Source organism: Ambystoma mexicanum, chromosome 14, assembly GCF_040938575.1.
Source record: "Ambystoma mexicanum isolate Mex_15411 chromosome 14, UKY_AmexF1_1, whole genome shotgun sequence".
NCBI lineage: Eukaryota > Metazoa > Chordata > Amphibia > Caudata > Ambystomatidae > Ambystoma > Ambystoma mexicanum.
Genome location: NC_090940.1, coordinates 215,563,989 through 215,586,417, shown reverse-complemented (window position 1 = coordinate 215,586,417; position 22,429 = coordinate 215,563,989). Strand labels below are relative to the sequence as shown.

Genomic DNA, 22,429 nt, shown 5'->3' with positions numbered 1-22,429 from the left:
TAGGGTGAGATAGAGTTTTCTTTTCCTTTTTACACTTCTAATAATCACCATGACCCCTCTGTGTCAGTCTTACTTCTGCACCCGTACAGCATAGCGTGTAGTCTGTAGCTTTTGCTACTTTAATATTAGTAGTTGTATTACTTTTATAATTCTCGCACCTTTCAACAGACGCAACCTCGGCGCACGTTCATTAAGCAGCATTCAACATCCATTGGCTGCAGATTTTTGACTAATTCATGGACGGCTCGCCGCTAGGCTTCGGCCTACACTAGGCTTCGGCCTTGTAGTAAGGAGACTGATTTACATTTATCTTGGAGAATGCATCCTCCACTTTCTTTTTCTACTGCATTTTGTCTGGCTGCCTTTTACATTTATAAACAAAGATGAAAACCGGTAACAGGATATTTCTGTGGAAGAACACTCAAGTGTGTTAACACTGACTTTCTCGTTTTCATCCAGAAGGGCTCTGTGTGTCGTGTAAGCTCTTTAAGCCCAAGACACTCGAGGAGAGATGTACAAAGCGGTGGATGGCCAATGCTATTATGGCCGAGTCAGAAACTCCCACCGGCGCCTATGAATCAGATTTAGAAGGACAAGGCAGCGATGACTCCATTTCAGATGCCAAAGATGTTTTAGAAGAGCCCCCCAATTCCTCCGTGTTGGTCCCCAGCCCCCGAAAGGCAGGCGCAGAGCTATGCTATGTGGAAACTCCTGGCGACAGACACGCACACACGCGCACACACACGCACACACGCACACACACGTAAGCACACGTCCCCCAGCCGGTCTTCAACGGTTATGTCGAAGAAAGGCCACACTGGAGCGTAAGGCACTTCCTGGCCTAGTATTTCTAAAAGAAAACACACAAACTTTTCACGGGTTCTCCGGATGTTCTTCAGTAACACTCTCTACACTATCAACAGAAAAAAAGAGTATTGTAGGGCCACCTCTCCCTTGTTATGTTAGCGGTACTTGTATAGCGCACCGTCACCAATGGAATTGGTCCCCAGGCGCTCTGGCGGATCTGTAAACAGGAAGGGTGGGGTAGGGTTAGTCGGGAGGAGGGGAGAAGGAGAGTGGGAGAAGTGGTGTGCTGTTGGCAGCTTCAGCTCGGTATACACCGAGTGCTGGCTTTGGTGCTAGTATCGGATCGGATGAAGGCTTCGAGTGCTGTGGGTGAAGTTTGTGTTGTTGATGCGGTGTGGTAAAGTGCGTGCGGATTGCTGGGAGAGAGATGGTTATGTGGTTTTGTGTGGGTTTAAGTATGCAGAAGATTGAGGGTTGGGTTAGTGGGGTCTATATCCTGGTTCAGGTACTTATGATTCCGTTAGAGTTGTATACCTGTGGGTTCGGATGTTGCTGTTTCCTCGTGGGCCGACCTGATTTGGTGGTGTTGCGCTGATCCAACTGTATCCTTTTGAGTATAGTTTGGATTGGTGAGTGCGTCTGAACATAATCTTCAGGTGTGGGACTGGGTGGGTGATATCTATTCTCAGGTGATCTAGTGTGACCCTGGTCGGTTAAGGGTTTGAGTGGTTCAGGGTCGGGGTCGTGTTGACGTGTTGTCCTAGTGGATCCGTCTTGGTGAGCATGTGTATTCAGACATCCGTATCCATCTGTCCTGACTGGTTCTTTGATTTCCGTGGGGTGAACATCCTTGGGACTGATGTTTAGTTGTAGTTTTGTGTGGTGGGGCATTGTGCTTCCTGCTTTGTATTGGTGGACCATGTGTAGTGATGAAACATTCTGTTTCTCACCCATTGCATTGGGCCAGTGATGCAGTGCTTCCTTTCCCTCTCTGTTTTGTTCTAAGGGCTGTTGGGGAAGGTCATAGTTAGGTCCTGGTCCTCTTGATGATTTGTTCTAGTCTTTCTGTCTTAGTTCGCTATGTTTACTGTCTTTGGTCGTATTGCGACTGTCTCCCGTTTGGTCCTTTAGTATGCCGTGGGATATTTACCTCAGCCTTTCCCATTGATTGATCGATGCGTATCGCGGTCGCTCTACATTCATTGATGTTTTTAATTATGCCGGTGGCCAGTCTTTCTAGTTATGACGTGAAGAGCCAGGTTTTGAGTAATATCCTGAATAATAGGTGGTTTCTTGTGTTACGTATGTACTTTGGAAGGTTGTTCCAGGTTTTCGGGGCTTGGTGAGAGAAGGAGGATCCTCCAAGTTCTTTTGTTGTAGGGCTTCGGTTCCAGGCGGATGTCCATGCTTGATCTGAGCGTTCTTGTTGGTTGATGTAGGCGCAGTTTGCCTCTTAGGAACCCGGCGCCTTCGTTGTGTACTGCTCTGTGCGTAATGCACATTGTTTTGAATTTTATTCGTTGTTTTATTGGTAGCCAATGTAGTGTTTTCAGCGCTGGTGCAGTGTGTTCTCTTCAGGGTAGTTTCAGAAGTAGTCTGGCTGCCGTGTTTTGAATGCGTTGTAGTTTTTTTAGGAGTCGTTCAGGCATGCCTAGGTATAGGCTGTTGGCGTAATCTGCTTTGAACATGACGAGGGCGATGATGGTGGTCGTTTTGTTGGTGAACGATAAGAACAGTAAGATTCTCTTTGCCGCTCGCAGGAGGAAGAAGCATTTCTTGAGGAGAGCATTTACTTGTGGCTCTAGCGTGAGATTATTGTCCATCAGAACCCCCAGTTTTCTTACAATCGCCGAGGGTGCTGGGGTAGTCCCGATTTCCCTTAGCCAAGGGATGAATTGGTTTTCTCCTCCATTTTTTGTGACGATCATTATTTCAGTTTTGCCTGGGTTGATTTTGAGGGAGTTGGAGTTCATCCAGAAGAATACATTGCAGAGGCAGTTTTCTAGCATTGAGTTTCTTTGTCTAAATCATTGCAGAGGATAAGGAAAAGTGTAGACCCGGATGCTATTGTATTTCCACTTCCAGAAACTCACAAAACAGGTACATGGACAGGGAACGCTTAGAAGACACAATGGATAAAGTTGTATCCTTTGTAACTTTTATGGACAAATTACCCTGCAAGGCAAAGTCTTAGATTTAACTTAAGGGGAATCACCAAATAAATCTCCTAGAATACACATTTCGAATGGATTGTCTCCTCCCATGTATTCCTCATTTTAGATATATCCTTACCTTCAGCTTTGCTGCTTGGGAATTTTTTTCTCTCTCCACCAGAGGGCGCTCCACTCGAGGCTGCAGCGTTGATGTCCCTCTTCGGCATCCGTCGAGCGCCGATGTCATCCGCTGTATAAATACCTCAAGCGCGCCTGTTTGGCCTCAGTTCCGTTTTTCCGTTAGCATGGTTGAATTTAGGATTGTGCCCAATATCCACTCTGTGTAAAGCTGAATTTAGAATTATGCCTAAATAGCCTGCCCTAGTTGAATGGACATGTGTACCTAATATCCTCTCTGTGCAAAGTTTGACTCAGAAGTGTGCCTAATATCATCTCTGTAAAACTGAATTTAGAAGTGGACCTAATAGTGCACACTGCCCGCATTTAGAAGTGTGCCTAATAGCCTCTCTGTGTATAGATGAATTTAGAAGTGTGCCTAAATATTCCCTCTGGGAAATGTTGCTTTTAAAGGTGTGCCGAAAACCGTGCCCTCGTTGAATCTAGAAGTGTGACCAACAGCGTATCTTGCTTGCATTTAGAAGTGTGCCCAATAGCGTGCCCTGGTGAATTTAGAATTGTGCCTAATATCCTCTCTGTGTAAAGTTTAATTTAGAAGCGTACCTAATATTCGTGCCCTGGTTCAACTGACTAGTATTCCCAATATCCTCTCCTTACAAAGTTGAATTTAGAAGGGCGCCCAATAGTCCACCCTGGTTGAATTTAGAATAGTGCCTAATTTCCGCTCTGTGCAAAGTTGAATTTAAAAATATACCTAATAGCCTCTCTGTGAAAAACCTGAAGTTAGAAGCGTGCCTAAATATCCCTTCTGTGCAAAGTTTAATTTAGAAGTGTGCCTAATATCTCTGAGTAATGTAGAATTTAGAAGTGTGCCTAATAATCTAATATCCCCTCTGTGCAAAATTGAATTTAGAAGTGTCCCTAATATCCTCTCTGTACAAAGCTAAATTTAGAAGCAGACCTAATGGCGCACCTTGCCCGAATTTAGAAGTGTGCCTTATAACATGCCCTAGTTGAATTCAGAAGTGTCCCTAATACCCTCTCTGTGCAAATTGAACTTGAAGTGTACCTAATATCCTCTGTGTACATAATATCCCTCTCTGCGTACCTAATATGGAAGTGTACCTAATATCCTCTCTGTGTGCATAATATCCCTCTCTGTGCAAAAGTGTGCCCATTAGCGTTGAGTTATTAGTTGAATATAGAAGCATCCCTATCGTATCTGTACAAAACTCAAATTTAGAAGTGGGCCTAATTGCGCCCTTTGCTTGGATCAAGTGTGCCTAATAGCGTGCCCGATTGAAATTAGAACTACAATTAGAAAGTACTCCTAAATTGCACTTAAAAGTCCACCTAAAAGCATACCTGTGGCGTTGCTACATTCAATTTCTCCCTAATAGCTTACCTGTATTCCAGCTTGCTAGAAGAAAGTCTGCCCAACAGCATAACTGTGCTGTAGTTGCAACTAAATAGACCGCCTAACAGCATATCCTAAGGTGTAGCTACACTACAAAACCGCCTAATATCTGCAGCCTAGTTACAATTGGTACACTAAAACCTAGAATAAGTGAATAATATCACCCTGCTTAGTAGAAACCAGAAACCAAGACTAATCTCACCCAGTGATATAGCCAAACTTATAAAGTCCAACATAAAGTGTAAGTCGCACCCGAAACTACACCTAATAGCACGTACTAACCATGAGTGCACCCAATCCACCAAGGTCGGCCGGAAACGACCACCGTGGACCGCCTCCACCCTCCGGTCAGCCTTGCCTCCCGTCCACCCCTTCCCAAATCATCCCACCCTCCTTCACATCCCCTACCCATCCTCTTTCCAAATACCAAGCCAGAGGGGCATGATGGCGAGCCAACCGCCCTAAGACCAATGCTCCCTGGAACCCCACCACCGACCAGCCTACGTTGATCATGCCCGCTCCCCTCACTATCATACCGGGCACACCCTGCCCTGCAATCATGCACCTCCTGCTTTTCCCACTAACCCCCACCATCATCCCCCCCGACCACACCCCTTCCCCTCCCTAACAACCGCACGCCTATCCCTAGCAAGAACAGAAGCCTCATCCCTCTCTCCCCCTGACCCCCCCACCCTCTCGCACACACCAATCGCAACAAAGACACTAAAGAAGAAACGTACCTGGTCCCCCTCAACCTCTCAACACTTATCACCTCCTCTGTCTCGACCCACTACCTCATCCCCCCAATCACCACCATCCCCCCCTTTCTTCACCCTTCCTGAAACCCCTCTCCCTCGATTTCTCTCCGACCGCAACTGAAACTCCCAACTGCCCACACTGTCATGATGCCCGCTTCCGGGGAGCCGGTTCAAGCCCTGCGTCCCCGAAAGCGGACATCCAGTCCCCAAGGAAGGTCCCAGCAACCCCATATAGGGGCCCTTTGGACAGTGTCCTGGTGCCTATGGCGCCAGGCTCATAAAAGACATCAGTCCTGGCGCCATAGGCGCCAGGCTCATTATGGAAGTGCTTGGGTGCACTTACCTGATGCAGACCATGCTGCAGGATCCCGGCCTCCTTGAGGCCTGAAAGGAACTACTTTACCTGTGGGACTAATTTACCATCCGGGCGTGGTCGGGGAAGGATACATACCTGATTGGAGGAAGGATACATACCTGGAATTTCTTCCAAGGCTATTTAAACCCCACCCGAACAGCCACACGTGCTTCGCGTTGTTCTGCATCTAGCAGCTGGACGCTCACCGTGTCTGCTCCTGCATCCTGACTTCTGCCACGCCTGCCAGCATCCTGGATCACCTGCAAAGGAAGAGAAGAAGAAGAACAGAAGAAGGAAAAGTCCTTACCTGCTAAATCCGCATCCCGGAGACATCTTGCCGACAATCCTGAAAAGGAAGACTTTTATTTAAAAGCTCATCGCGTCGATCGCTGCAGCGCCGCATTCCACTCACCTTTACAAGGCGCCTCCATGTTCAGCAGCGATCATCCGGATTCGCAGCCACGCCCCAGCGCCTAGGGAGAAAAAGACCAGAACAAAAGGTGAGAGAGAGAAGGGAATAAGGAAAGCTAAATCTCCATGTTAAGACTTACCTGTTGATTCATTCCCTCTTCATTTCAGGTCTGCGCCGCATCCTGGCATTTCCGGACTCCGGCCCCTAAGGGGAAAAAGAGACATCAGCATTAATGAGCGAATGAAAAGACATTACCAAAAAACACTCATTAAAGACTTACCTGATTTCTACAAGGATTTCACCTCTCATCTCCGGTCGGTGCCTGTTCCCCGGCATTCCGTCCCCCGGCCCCTATGGGGAAAAAGACACTAGCATTAGTACATTAATGCATGGACACAAGGGGAACCTCTTATCAAAAAACTTACCTGGAAGCCAAGCAAGTTTGGTTCTCACCAATCCGAAAATCCAGTGAAGTATCTGGATACCAACGCGCCCCTGCATCAGAAGCAGGATGGAGAGCTCGTCCTTCCAGATCCTAAGGTGAGACGCTACGAGGAATCACAGAAGAGTTTCGAGGGGGGTGAGAGGGGAAAGTGGGAGGCTGATTGCATTACCCCGCAGACAGTTAATCCCCTATTTTCGCCTACAGAAGGATACTTCTGCGAGCCAGACAAGCCAGATTTGGGTGCCCGGTCCAGTCCGTCTTCCGAACCCTGCACATCACCTTAGAAGAGGTCACAGCAGCGCGAACCAGGCCAGCGCCTCCGTGGGAGTCAGGTGAGCGTTACACACACCCCACCTTCAAATCCCCAGTGCCAAACCCAATCACCCTAACACACGCATACATCCCCTCCCACCCGAAACCCGCCAACTTTTCTGCTCGCCCACTTTTCCCATCGATCATCAACAACCCCACCCCTCTCCCTCTCCAGTTTCCACCCTCTCTCTCTCCCCCGCCACCCGCCTCCGCTGCAGCTCCGACACCAACCTCCCCTAACGAAGTGAATTGCATCCTATTTAATGCGCGATCCATAGCAAAAAACAGACACAGGATCTTTGACCTCCTCGCTTCTGACAAACCAGACCTGGTTTTCATCACTGAAACTTGGTTCTCTGACGACTTCGCCCCAATCGCCAATGAAGCCTCACCCCCCCCCCCCCCCGACTACTGCCTCATCCCACTGAACCGTCCCTCTAGAGGAGGGGGAATAGCATTCCTCTTCAAGTCTCACTTCCACGCCTCATCGACAATCAACCTTCCATTCCTTCCTGCAAATCACTCCTCGTTAAACTATCCCTCGCCCCGGCGTTCTCACACAGCTTCCTAATAATCCATCACACATCATAAGAAGAGCCTATAAAAAGGCAAAAAATATACAGAGAGGCGAATGCCTTAAAAAACAAACCAAAACTGCTCTTGACAAAATTACATGCGTCTCATCTTTTACACCAATCAGTAATGACCTGAGGAAGTCGATTCTAAAAAACTGGAAAATTATCAACACCGAATCCTTCCATATTTCCCCTCCGCGGTTTGCTTTTCGAAGACTTCCCAATTTAGGTGACAAATTGGTACATACATATCTGCAACAACGTAATGCGACCAACACTCAATCTACACTTTGGGATCTTCCGCCGGTTACTGGCCATTACAAATGTGGCAAATGTCTGATGTGCAAATTTACAAAAAATCTCAAATCCCATTGACCTCAAAGGAAAAATTTGGCATTTAAAATCTTTTACCAACTGTGCCACTAAATGGGTTATTTACTGTATCATTTGTCCATGCAATCTATGGTACATTGGAAAAATCAAAAGAGCGATCCGAACCAGAATTGGGGAACATCGCTCTTGCATTAAAAATGGCACCACAGACAAACCCCTGGTAGAACATTATAAAAAAATGAAACATAGCCATGACGATCTTTTTTGGTGTGTTCTACAAACCCTAGGTTTCCATCCGCGAGGTGGTGATAGAGATCTCAAGCTTCGTAAATTGGAACAAAAATGGATTTACAATTTGGACTCAGTCAGTAAGGGCCTCAATCTTTACATCGAATGGAACCTCTTTCTCCATAAGTAAAACTCCGTGGTTCCACAGTGTAATATAAATACACCCTTCTTGCACATACGATGTGTACACATTTGAGAGAGCAGTCCAACACATATGGTAATGACACATTTTAGATGCGCTCCAATGTGGTGATCCTACCACCTGATAATATAATATAAAAAAAAGGAAATTAAATGCTCCCTTGTAGCATTTATTAGGGACTTAGTTCAGTGTCCAATGTACATGCATCAGGGCCGTCAGATAGGGCTAATCCATTTAAATACTTTTTTCCTTCCCCGGCTTTGTTTTAACACACTCAGCCGTGGGTCAATTATTTGCAATTGGACATTAGTTACATGCACTAGAATCACCCTGCCTCATTTCTAAGCACCTGGCCCCTTTGAAACGAAATGGGGCAGTGTGTGTAACGTTGGTTACACGGGCCAATAAATAATCACGTAGCGCGTGCCCACGTGACCAAGATCAGCTGGACTGGATCACGTGGTGCCTGTGCTAAGAAACGCTGTTTCTCCTCGCGACTGAGACGCCACGCATCCATTTCTGTGCCTGCCGCCGAAACAACATCCAAAGACGTTGCAAATCCACGGCAGTGGTCGCCGTCTAAATTACCAAGTAAGTACAAATATCCGGCATTGAGAACTCGTGAGCCCCCATGTCGGCCCGATTGTGGCTGGTTTCTCGTTTTTTCTACTCACAATGGACCAAATTCCTGCACTTTCGGCCCCATCTCGTTCTCTGTAGGGCGATTTGATATTTCATCAAGCAGGATATACGCTCAAAACAAGTCATGAAAAACTGAGAAAGCGTCCTTGTTTTCTGATTGCCATGTAATACCGCATCATCTGGTCTCTTGCCAGGTATGTGTGTTTTAAAAAAAAAAATTCTAGAAATAGTAACGCCTAGAAAAGAAAAATATAGGGCTAACCCTTCTAAGAACAACCATTCTGTTTGTCTTTTTCTCTCTAGTTGAATAAACAGAAGACTTAGTCTCTCATAAGTGGCCAAGAAATCTGGTCAACTAAAAGAAATACAGCAAGATTGTTAATTGTGGCTAGCACCTAAAGGTATAACCCCAATTTTAACAGGTTCACAAAAATGGGACATGTATAAGAAGTCACTAAACCCCCCCTTTGTTTTGCCCTCCTTCCCCTCCCCTTTCCCTTTTCCTTCCTTTCTGATTCTGAGCACTATTTTGTAAATGTGCCACGTTTGGTATGAGATGCTGTATGCAAAGAAAAATGGTGACTAAATGATGTTCACCATTTATATCAAATTAAATTTTGGTGTTTTTCAAGCTAGCTTATAAATAAACTATTGGTTGATATGTATATTGATTTTTTCAGGCTGTTTAAAATATAGATTATCACCTGTGCAAAAGTATAACACCCTTGGGTTTTTATAAATATGGTCGGTGTAAAAATATTCTCTTTTATATGTGTTTTTTAGAATTGCTGTTTACAAACGAATTCAGACCACCAAATACGTCATCCGTCATTTCTTCCTACTTGGATCACAAGTGTCCTGATGAAAGCCTAAGCGGGAAATATACTAATCTACCACTGACCCTAAAGTGTGGGGCACTCGTAGTCGCCACATAAAGGCTGGAAACAGATTTTTGTTTACTGTCGACACTTTCCTAATGGGTTCTTTCTTCTTTTTTGCTGTGTAAAAGAAATGTGCAAAAAGTCACCCATTAGTTACTAACATCACCCTGCAGATACAGGAAAATTCTTTGGATGATATATATTACCAGTATCTCTTTGTTATGTATTCATGTGTGAATAGTTCTTATATGGGTCTGGGCATATTTCTGATGTCCAGTGTTTTATTATGTTCATGTATTATGTACAAATAAAAACAAATCTATTTTTGGATAAATCCCCGACCATATCGTCTTTACATATGTTAGATAAGACGACTTACCCATCTTCCTTTTGCCTCAGGTAAATGCTAATTTTCTCAGCCCTATACGATATTAGCAGGTAGCTTCGAGATTTCAACATATGGCTCGACATCCCCACCAACCCTATGACACACACTCTGGTTGACGGTCTAGACGCGATTAACCTCCAACCCCACATAAACGGCCCGACTCACTATAAAGGACACACTCTTGATGCCATCTTTAGCTCCCACAACCGGATACATCGAAACCCCCCCACCCCTATTATCTGGTCCGATCACTTCATTGTTTCTTTCGCCATTCGCTCACCCGACCCGCTTCCCGTACTCGAACCTGAAACTCCGAATCTACGCAAATGCTGGAAAAAACTAATAATCGTTCCTGACCTAGCTGACGCACTCCTCCAGTCTCCTCCACCTATCTGCCAACTCAATAAACAACTAACCCCCCGACACCTTTTACTCATGGCTCAACACCTCACTAATGCGGCTCACACCCTCTTGCAAACCATCGGCACGCCGTGGCCTGTTCCCTAGATGGTTCACACCTGATTTGAAGACCACTAAACAACTATATAAATACATAGAACGCAAATGGCAGAAAGACAAAACCCAAGAGAGCAGAGCCACCTTGGCCCGACACCTTCATCAGTACAAGGCCGAAATCCGAAAAAAAGCCCACTACAACTCCCGAATCCTAAACTGCAAAAACCCCAGCAAAGAACTTCACAAAATCATCACCGAATTCATCAAACCGGCATGCACTACCACCATCCCGATCCCCTCACAATCACTGTGCGACTCACTCTCTCTGCACTTTTACGCCACGGCTCTCGAAAGAACAAATGCGCTAACCACCAAAATGGCTCTCTTACATCCACCAGGCATCCCTCCCCCCATACCAGCCAACCCACCGCCTACGACCACTGCGCAACCAACGTTCGACTCCTTTAGTCCAATATCACCAAATCAATTTCTCAAACTTCTCTCTGCCCGCAAACCATTCGGCTCTCCGCTAGACCCTTGCCCGGCCACAACCCTCAGACATTTTCGCTTCTACCTGCGCAGGAGAACACGCAAGATCCATCATAAATGACTCCCTTTCATCAGGTATTTTTCCTGACGCATTCAAAATGGTTCATGTCAAACCTCTAATAAAAAAACCTTTTCTCGACCCTCTAGAACCCAAAAAGTACCGCCCCATCTCAAACGCCAGGTTCCTTGCCAAACTCATTGACCGAACCGCCTACTCCCAACTAAATGGCTTTGTCGAAGCCAACAATCTCCTAGACCCCGCACAATCAGGTTTCAGAGCCCGACCCGAAACTGAAACCACCCTAACCTCAATCTGGGATGACCTTAAAATCATGGCAGACTCCGCGGGATGCGCTGCATTAATCCTTCTTGACCTATTTGCCGCCTTCGACACAATCAATCACTCAATCCTCCTTGACCGCCTCCGCTCCCTAGGAATTCGTGGAACCACTCTCAAATGGATAGTTTCATTCCTCAAAGATAGGTACCAAATAACGCTACTCTCAACCTATTCCTCCCAAGCCCGACCAGTCGACACAGGAGTTCCACAAGGAGTATGCCTATCTGCCCTCCTGTTCAATCTCTACTTGATCACCCTCCCACCAATAATTTGTTTACACAACATCCTGTGTAACAACTACGCTGATGACACTCAACTAATTCTAAAACTCTTGAACTCAAAACCCAACTGCCGACCTGACCTCGCCTCCTGCCTCCTCGACATAGAGCCCTGGATGACCCAAAGCCACCTCTTGTTAAACCCCTCCAAAACTGAAATCATGGTATGGGGCAACTCCGAACTTCTTCCGCACCCACTACCCTGGCCATCTGCCATGGGCAACTCACTGACTCCCTCTAACTCAGTAAAAAACCTTGGATGCACCCTTGACTCTGACCTAACACACTCGCGCCAAGTCAACAACGTCTCAAAGTCCTGCCACTACCACCTTAAAACTCTTGGGCGCATCTTTCCATATCTCTCCTTTCCCAACAGGCTCTCTGCGGTCCAATCAATTGTTATATCAAGACTTAACTACACTAACCCCCTCTACCTCGGAGTCCACGCTTACCAACTGAATAAACTTCAACAAGCAGAAAACGCTGCAGCCGAACTGCTACTAGCGCTCGGCCCGAGAGACCACATCTCCCCAGCCCTTAAAACTCTGCACTGGCTTCCAGTGGCCCGAAGGGTGACTTTCAAAACCTTTTGCATTTCTCATCGAACATTGCTTAAAACCGGACCTCAATATCTTCAAGACAAGCTAAAACCCTATCACCCTCCACATACCCTAAGATCAAGCTCAGCCGGCCTCCTAGTCATACCTAAAACAAACTCAGTCAGGTTAAGCGGATCATCATTTTCAGCCTTGGCCCCCACGCTGTGGAACGCACTCCCACCCCACATCCGCCTAACTGAAGATCTTATGTCTTTCCGCAAACTACCGAAAACTTGGCTGTTCCCCTAAAACCAACCTATACGCAAACTAACGCAAACTGAATAACAGCATCTCAATGACACCAACCCAACAAACTACTAGATCTTGAATAACAAAAAGACAAATAACAATACAACATCAAGATCCATGCGAGAAATCGACAACTAACAACCGCTAATGTAAACTAAAAGGACAAACAGAATAGAATGAGTAAAGTAGATCAAAGCAGTGAAGTGGATAAAAAGAATAAATTGTACGAAAACAGCAATGAGTTTTAAATTAATGAAATGGATGTAATGAGGGCAATGGACAAAATGGGCGAAATGAATAAAGAGAAGAGGATGGAAAGATGAATACAAGAGACTGATGAGTACACAGACAGATGACACCGACTGTATGAGTGCATGGCATAAATGGAAAGTACAGAATAGACAACTCAAGTACATGAGACGAGTGTAGTGTATGAAACAGATAGAGAGCACGGAACGGATCCAGCGCGTATGACAAGTGACATGGCCTGAAATTGATAATGCATGTTGACAGAACGAAGTGAATGGAGCGGATGAAATCGTTAGAATCGATGAAGCGCGTGGAACGGATGAGTGCCCTGAGCAGATGTGTGTAGAGCGGACGAGTGTGTAGAGCGGACGAGTGTGTAGAGAAAGCGGAGGAGTGTGTAGAATGCAGGAGTGCATAGAACAGATGATTGTGCAGAGGGGATGAGAGTAGAGAGGATGAGTGTATAGAGCGGATGAGTGTATAGAGCGGATGGGTGCGTATGAGGGAACGACTTTGTAGAGCAGATGAGTGCATTGAGCGTGATGAGTGCGGGGAGCGTGATGAGTGCTCAGAGCGGAAGAGTGCGCAGAACAGACGAGTGTATGGAACAGACGAGTGTGTAGAGCGGGTGAGTGAGTAGAGCGTGAAACGGCATAAAACCGACAAATGCCTAGAGCGGACGTGTGCATAGCGCAGTCGACTGCGTAGAGCGGATGAGTGCGTACAGCGGATGAGTGCGTAGAGCGCATGAATGCACACAGCGAATGAGTGCGTAGAGAAGACGAGTGTGTAGAGCGGGCGAAACGGGTGATGCATGTGGATGGAACGGGTGAAATATGTGGATGGAGTGCATAAAACAACTTAGAAATACACGGAACGGATTGGAGCTGACTGGAGTGCGTGGAGCGGACTGGAGTGCGTGGAGTGGATTGGAGCGCATAGAATTGCGCGACTTACATGGAATGGTTTGGAATGCATAGAACGTTTGAAAGAGCATGTAACCCATCATATCACATCACCACGCTTACTCTCTTCTTTACACCACCATTCAACTAGAACACAGAGATACTATGACACCATTCGGTATAGCTGTTCTCATAGCAACATCTGCCTCATACTCCACATCACTCTAACTAAACACTGCTGGCTACACACCCCTCATCCAGGTGTTCTCCTCAGGGCTAACGCAGCCACAATTGGTCTGGATAAATCCTGCCAGATCTCTCAACCACCACACCTACCGCTAAGAAGCAGCTATTACACGAATGCCACACAAGGTGCGCACATATCCGGTGCTCACACGCACCTTTGACTCGCTACTCTCTCTACTGACTTGAACTTCGGTTCCCAAGGGCATTCAACCTACCATTGCCTTCAGACCATACCAATGGTACATAAGGCGCTATATAATTGCAAAGTAACATAACATAACATATGAAGGAGAGTCATCAGCAGAAGAAGAGGTTTCACCTGCCGGTGTTAAATTTGGTACAAGACCAGTCCCTGAGAAGTTAGTTGACCCTCAATCTAAAATGCAAGACTTCTGAGTGCTTGCAGTCAGCAAGTGGCATGGATACTTCTCCAAAATATGAATTTGAAAAACCTGACCCAGCAGAACATGCTGATGCAGGTTATAGGAAATTGATGAGTAGAGTTACTGAATTCATGGGATGGGGTAGAAATTCACCTGTCTATCAAGATGATGACATGACTGACATCCTTCCAGGAGGACCTCAGCAAGTCCCCATACTTCCCTTTCATGTAGCCTTACAAAGGAGGCTTAATACTGCATGGGAAAATCCTGAAACTATTCCAGCAGTAAATAAGAAATGTGTGTCAAAATAAAGACCCTGTAATTCAGACCCAGAATACTTAAGTAAACGCCCATCTCCAGAAAGTCTGGTAGTTCAAGCAGCTACCTCTACTAGAAATGCTGCATACCCTACAATTCCCCCTGATAGGGATGATAAAAAGGTTGATGCATGGTCCAGAAAGATTTTTACGTCAGGGAGCATGGCTTTAAAATCCACAAATGTAACTTGCACCCTTGCAAGATTTACATATTCCCTGTGGGACTACATATCAGCAGCAGCTGAACACATCCTGGAAGTTGAGGAACGTGATGGGTTCCTATCCATAGTAAGTGATGGAAAGGAGGCTTCTGGGGAATGCCTTCAATCAGGTTTGGACACAGCTGACAGTATCAGTAGGTCCATGGCATCTAGCACAGTGCTACGTAGATTTGCATGGCTAAGAAAGTCAGGTTTTGCACCGGAGGTGCAATCCAGGCTTCTTAATATGCCATTTGACGGCTCAAGGTTGTTTGGCAGCAAGGCGGATGAAAGTTTGGAGAAGCTGCAGACCTCCAAAGCGGCGGCTAAATCTCTGTGCCGGTATAAGACAACCTCAACAACACCCCTACACAGGCTCATCTTCCTGCAGGGGTCATCCCTTTCGACTTTATTCCTCATTTGGAAAGGGGAGGGGACAGGCCAGTCAGAGAGCTCAAAGAGAATTTCCTCGGGAGTGAAGAAAAGGTGCTAGATCTACCCCAGCAGCAGCATCTGTCCCTTCAGCCGCTTCTGCTGCTGCTGCAAAACCACTCTGAGGTTTTGACACACATGACCCCAGTGGGAGACAGGATCTCACAGCATCTGAAAGAATGGCAGGGTATTACTTCAGATGCTTGGGCACTGGAAACAGTATCCCAAGGTTACTGCCTTCCTTTTCAAAAGAAACTTCAATCACCCACTGGGATACAACTCTGTCAAACATCCAGATCCGCACCTGTTGCAGGACGTTTTAACCCTGCTACAGAAAGCTGCAATAGAGCATGTACCTGTAGCGGAGAGGAACAAGGGTTTGTATTCCCCATATTTCCTAATTCCAAAGAAAGACAGAGGGCTGAGACCCATCTTGGACTTGAAAAGCTTGAACAAGTTCCTCGGGAAGGACAAGTTCAACATGGTCACACTTTCTCAGATCCTTCAGGCTCTCTAACTCCAGGACTGGTTGGTATCATTGGACCTTCATGATGCTTACTTTCATGTGCCAATCCATCTCAAGCACAGAAAGTACCTGAGGTTTGCGGTTGGCAATTCTCACTATCCGTTTCGAGTTCTGCTATTCGGGTAGACCTCTGCCTGAGAGTTTTCACAAAGTTAATGGCGGTATGGCGGTAGTGGCAGCGAGTCTCAGGAGAGGGGCATTCACGTCTACCCCTGTCTGGACAATCGGATGATCAGGGCACGTTCTCCAGAACAAGCCCAGGATCATCTGTCCAAGACTTGCCACTTCCTTCACAAACTAGGGTTTTCTCTGAATGTAAAAAAGTCAAACATGATACCATCACAGAAGCTCCAGTTTATCGGAGCAGTCCTGGATAATTGTTCGGGCAAAGCCTCGCCTCCCGAAGAGAGAGCTCACCACATTCAACTGATGAAAATAAAATTCCAGAATGCCCAGTATCTACCGGCCTTTGATTTTCTCAGGTTGCTCGGTCTCATGGCATCCTGCATTTTTCTGGTGCTAGAATCCAGATTGAGGATGAGATCCCTTCACTGTGCTCTCAGGACTCAATGGTCTCAATTTTCAGGGGAAATGTCAGATCTATTGCAAGTTCCAGCCAAAGCAGCACAGGATCTGCAATGGTGGGCTTGCAGAGAACATATCCTCAGGGGAGAATCTTTTTGTCAGCCATGGCCGGAGAGAACAGTAGTAACGGACGCCTCACTCACGGGGTGGGGAGCTCACACCAAGTTGACAATCAGCGGTCGTTGGGCTCCATCGGAGTCGAAACTACACATCATTCTATTGGAGCTGAGGGCAATCAGACAAGCACAGAAGGCTTTCCTGCCCTCTGTATGTGGAAAGAATGTCCTGATAATGACGGACAACACGGTGGCCATGTACTACCTCAACAAGAGAGGAGGAGTAGGGTCACTGCCACTGTGCAGAGAAGCAATGCAGCTCTGGTTCTGTGCAATACAAGAAGGGATCTCTCTGTCAGCAATTCATTTAGCCGGAGAGCAAAACACAGCGGCAGACGCTCTGAGCAGGCAGAGCACAGTCTCCCACGAGTGGGAGCTAGCTCAGGGAAGTCCTTCAAGAGATCTTCACCCTTTGGGGAACACCTCAAGTGGATCTGTTCGCGACTGGTGCCTACCGGAAGTGCGAACTGTACTGCTCAAGGGAATTTCCCCCGAGAGGAGCTCTAGGGGACGCTTTCGTGGTGGAATGGGAGTTTCCACTTCTGTATGCGTTCCCTCCAGTCCTTGTGATCCCTCAAGTAATCAGTAGGTTGAGAAAGTTCAGGAAAACCATGATCCTAATTACCCCAGAATGGGCCAGGAGAATGTGGTACCTGGACCTTCTGGATATGTCTATCTGCCCTCCAATACGTCTTCCAAAAAGAGAGGATCTTCTCTCGCAAGAGGAAGGTCACGTTCTCCATCCAGAGGTGAACACACTCAACCTCCACGCATGGCTTCTGAGAGGTTGAGATACAAGGATTGGGATCTTTCGGATGACGTAATGGAGATTTCGAGGGGATTGGATCCTCTGACGTATTCCATATCAATGACAGTAATCACCACAGCTGTGCTGCTTCGGAAAATATTTTGCTGTCCTGTGTCGATGACGTTGATACGCTGTCCTCGAGGGCCTCCGTCGAGCCGCCGTCACCGGATGTTGTAAGTAGGACGCACGACGCCTGTAGCCTCGGTTCTGTTTTTTCCCCGAACGGGTTTGCTTCAGAGATCTCGGCGCGCCTCGATTCTATTGAATCCTGTTCTTTTGATTCTTCGAACCTGTTTCTTCATTGCTATTGTATGGTATCTTTGGCTTCTTCCACCCCACGGTCCGGGTTTAAGAAGTGTCGGGTGTGCGGGTCCAAGATGTCGCTGACGGATACGCACGACGCTTGCCTCAAGTGCCTCGGGGAGGACCATGATACGGACGACTGTGTCGACTGCCAATCGCTCACATCGAAGGCCTTGCGGGAGCGTAAGAAGAAGCTGTCGGCTGGTAAGGTGGCCAAGCCCCTGAAGTCGCGTTCCACTGGTCTTTCGACGGATGATTCGAGGGGCGACTCTCCACATCGTCGTCGTGAGTCCGGGGGTTCTTGGTCTGGGAGTCGGTCCCGCCATTCCTCTGCCTCTTCGAGGCTCTCAGGAAGCGCCGTCACAGGTCGCCTTCCCCGTCCTCTTCCGAGGACGCCGCCTGTCGGCGGGTTGCTTGTCCCAACAAGCATTCCTCTCTTGAGGAATGGGATTCCTTCCGAAAGGAGATGTTGGCAATTTTTCAATCGCAGGGCTCCGGTCCGTCCGCGCCGTCTGAGGACGCCGGTCGTGGCCGTGCTAGAGACACTGCTCGTTCGCCTTCGGGCTCGAGCAGTTGTCTCGACCACCGGGCGCCTTCGAGGTGCCGGTCAGACAAGGATGGTCGCTCTAGACATGCCCGTTCCAGGTCCTGGTCCTCGACGCCCTCGAGACAGCGAGAACCTGTGAAGTTCCGAGGTCGTCGACGGAATCTCTCGAGGCTCTGCCTCCGAGGAAGTAGTCGACGCCATCGGCGGCAAGGCTGTCGAGAGACACGCTCGGGGCTCAGCCCTCGAGGCCTGTGTCGAAGCTGTCGGCGCCACGCTCGACGTCGACGCCTTTCGAGGTGGCTTTGTCGGGGGTACACCATGGCACGGTGGAACCCCCCCTGAAAGGCTCTGGCAAAGGCAAAACATGGCTGTGTTCCTTATTCTGTTCCCTCCTTCCAGCCTCTGGATTATATTTCTGAGGTGGATGAGGGGTCTGAGGAAGGTGAGGTTCCTGCAGAGGTTCCTGATGGCCTCCTTTCTGGTCATAGCCAACTTGAGGACCTGCGCCAGTCATTGCACGACGCCAGTGGGCTGGAAACCTCTCCGGAGGTGGAGTTTGATGGGCCTGAGCCTGGCATGCATGCCGACTCCTCTTACTGGCGCCTGATGTCGAGTGTCACGGATTACCTTGGGTGGTCTACTCCCCCCTGGGAATTTTCAGCAGGATGATCTGACTGATATCCTCGACCAAGGTCCACTACTGACCCGGTACTGCCATTCCATATGGCCTTGCAGAGAAGGGTCGCTGCGGCTTGGACTTCTCCGGAGAGTCTCCCATCAGTGAGCAAGTCCTTGCCGAAGAAATATCGCCCAGCCAGTGGCAACCCCTGCTACTTGACCACGCACCCCACTCCGGAGAGTTTGGTGGTGCAGGCGGCTACGGCCCCCGCAAAGCAGGCGTCATACCCTACCATCCCTCCTGATAGGGACGACAAACGTTTTGACGGCTGGGGCGAAGAAGGTGTTTTCTTCTGGGGGTATGGCGCTTCAGGCTGGCACCTCTTTGTGCCTTGTCTCGTTTCACGCACACTCCAACTATATCTCCTTAGCGGCTGATCATATTCTCGTAGGGGAGGAACGGGATGGTTTTCTTGCTATCGCGCAGGATGGCAAGGACGCCATGTGTGAGTCCGTTCAGTCGAGTCTGGACATGGTTGATTGCGTCAGCCGGTCCATGGCGGCGAGCACCGTAATACGCAGGTTTGTGTGGTTGCGGAAGTCGGGTTTGCTCCTGATGAGCAAGCTCGGCTCCTCAACATGCCCTTTGATGGTGAACATCTTTTTGGCAGCAAGGCTGACGAGAGTCTTGAGAGGTTGCAGACCTCCAAAGCTGCAGTGAAGTCGTTGGGCGCTGCAGTTCGCCAACCTCTGCCTTTTCGTCCTTTGGGACAGCAATGGAGGGGGAGGTTCCTTTCGATATTACTCGTCCTTTAGTAAATCGAGAGGAGCTGCAAGTCAAAGGGGCAACTGTAGGAGTGCCAGAGGTGGAAAACAAGGTACTCGAGGTGACAAGACCGCTCGAGCAGTTGCCTCTTTGCCCTTAGTCACTGCTGCAGCTGCTTCAGCTCAGTCATGAGGCCCATGCTTCGCCGGTTGGGGAGGAAGGCTGACGCAGCATCTTGTAGAATGGCGTGCCATTACTTCAGATGTGTGGGTTCTGGAGATCATAGCCCATGGCTACTGTCTTCCTTTCCGGCAGAGGCCTCACGACAATCCACCAGGGAACCTCCCTTTGAAGAGTTCGGATCAGCTCCTTGCGCAGGAAATTCAACCCCTGCTGGAGAAAGGTGCCATAGAACTGGTGCCTGTAGCGGAGAGGAACAAGGGATGGAATTCCCCTTATTTTTTGATTTCGAAGAAAGACGGGGGGGATTGCGACCCATCATGGACTTGCGTGGTTTGAACAAGCTCCTCAGGAAGGACAGGTTCAAGATGGTTACTCTTTCTCAAGTCCTCCAGGCCCTTCAACTTCAGGACTGGTTGGTGTCTCTCGACCTCAAGGACGCTTATTTTCATGTGCCGATCCATCCCAAGCACAAGAAGTACCTGAGGTTCGCGGTTGGCGACTTGCACTTTCAGTTTCGGGTCCTGCTGTTCGGATTGACCTCCGCCCGAGGGTTTTCACCAAGCTCATGGTGGTGGTGGCAGCGTATCTCAGGAAAGGGGGGATTCACTTCTACCCCTACCTGGACGATTGGTTGATCAGGGCCCGCTCTCCCGAGCAAGTCCTGGATCATCTGTCCGTCACCTGCCACTCCCTTCACAAGCTGGGCTTCTCCCTCAACTTAAAGAAGTCCCACTTGACGCCAACTCAGCGGCTCCAGTACATCGGAGCAGTGCTCGACACGTCCCTGGGGCAGTGTTTTCCTCCGCAGGTGAGGGCTCACCACATTCAGCAGATGGTGCACAAGTTTCAACATGCCCAGAGTCTCCCAGCGTTCGAGTTCTTGAGATTGCTCGGCCTCATGGCATCCTGCATTCTTCTGGTGCCAGGGGCCAGGTTGCGGATGAGATCTTTGCAATGGGCTCTCAAGCTCCAGTGGTCACAGTCCTCCGGCAGGATGTCGGACCCCGCTTAAGTGCCGCCCTCGGTCGCCCAGGACCTTCTGTGGTGGGCCGTCGAAGGCAATCTGATGAGGGGGGGCTCCGTTTTGGCTAACCTGGCCGGAGGTGACGATCGTGACGGACGCGTCCCTCATGGGATGGGGAGCTCATGCCAACAAGCTGACAGTCAGCGGTTGTTGGTCTCCGTCGGAGTCCAGACTCCATATCAATCTGTTGGAGCAGAGGGCCATCAGGCTTGCCCTGAAGGCTTTTCTGCCGACTGTGCGAGGAAAGAATGTCCTGATTCTGATGGACAACACAGTGGCCATGCACTACCTCGACATAAAGGGGGGGCGGGGTCACTTCCTCTGTGCAAGGAGGCAATGCAGCTCTGGTTCTGGGCCATCCAGCAGGAAATTTCAATCTCGGCAGTTCATCTGGCCTGAGACGAAAACGAGACGGCGGACGCTCTGAGCAGGCAGAGCACGATCTCACGAGTTTGAGTTGGCTCAGGAGATTTTCCTGAAGGTCTTCGCCCTTTGGGGGACCCCTCAAGTGGATCTCTTCGCCTTCAGTGTCAACCAGAAGTGCGAAAGGTTCTGCTCGTGGGAATTTCCTCCAAGAGGAGCCTTAGGAGACGCGTTCGTAGTGGAGTGGTCCTTCCCACTGCTGTACGCGTTTACTCCAGTCCACATCATTCTGCAAGTGTTGCGGAGGTTACGGAGGTTCGGTTCCCGGATGATCCTCATTGCTCCGGCATGGGCCCGGAGGACGTGGTACCCAGACCTTCTCGACTTGTCCATCTGCCCTCCACGTAGTCTTCCTTACTGAGACGATCTGCTCTCACGGGAGGGGTGGTCAGGTTCTCCATCCAGAGGTCAGATCCCTTAACCTTCATGCTTGGCTTCTGAAAGGTTGAGGTATAAGGATTGGGACCTCCCTGAAGACGTGATGGAGGTGTTGCTTTCGGCCAGACGGCTGGCAACAAAGTCCCTGTGCCGTTGGGGAAAGTTCTGCGACTGGTGGAGGGTTAAGAATGTGGATCCTTTTTCATATGACATTCCTGTGGTTCTGTCTTTTTTACTTTCTTTAGCCCACAGGGGCTTGCAAGTGGGTACCATTAAAGGTTACCTGGCGGCGCTTTCCATATTTAAGCGCTCGTCTGAGGAGTGCTCTTATTTCAAAATCCATTTCATTTCTCAGTTTCTGAAAGGGTTCACTAACGTGTTCCCTCCGTCACCTTTCCAGGTGCCCGGTTGGGATTTGAACCTTGTTCTCAAGTTTCTAATGGGTGCTCCATTTGAGCCTTTAAATTCTTGTCCTTTGAGACTGTTAACCCTGAAAACTGTGTTTTAGTTGCGGTCACTTCCGCTCGCAGTGTGAGTGAGTTACAGGCACTGTCAGTTAAACCACCCTTCACTGTGTTTCATAAGGACAGGGTTGTCCTTAGAGTTCGTCCTTCCTTTCTTCCGAAAGTTGTGTCGGAATTTCATTTGAGCCAGAAGGTCATTCTTCTAGCATTTTATCCTCCTCCGCATCCTGGTAAGGATGAGGAGAGGCTCCATAGGTTAGATCCTAGGAGTGCTTTAAGTTTCTACATTTCACGCATGTCCCGGGTCAGAGTGGACGATCAGCTTTTTATTGGTTACGCTGGAAGGCGTTTGGGACAAGCTGTGACTAAGCAGACTTTGTCTAGATGGATTATCTTGGCAATTTCTGAATGTTACCGCCTGGCGGGTAAGGACCCTCCA

General features: G+C 48.4%; 1 protein-coding gene across 3 annotated transcripts in view; it reads left to right on the top strand.

Annotated features, from left to right (window-relative positions):
- Nucleotides 1-22,429, top strand: part of VCPKMT (valosin containing protein lysine methyltransferase) — a 720,951-nt gene that overhangs the window by 324,168 nt on the left and 374,354 nt on the right. The window contains exon 6 of one of the 3 annotated variants that reach the window (XM_069638974.1): nucleotides 9,561-9,864. The exons of the other annotated variants lie outside the window; for them this stretch is intronic. Within the exon in view, the coding sequence (XP_069495075.1) occupies nucleotides 9,561-9,712 (152 nt within the window). The 3' untranslated portion in view covers nucleotides 9,713-9,864. Of the gene's footprint in view, nucleotides 1-9,560; nucleotides 9,865-22,429 lie in introns of those variants that run through there. 3 annotated transcript variants of the gene reach the window in all.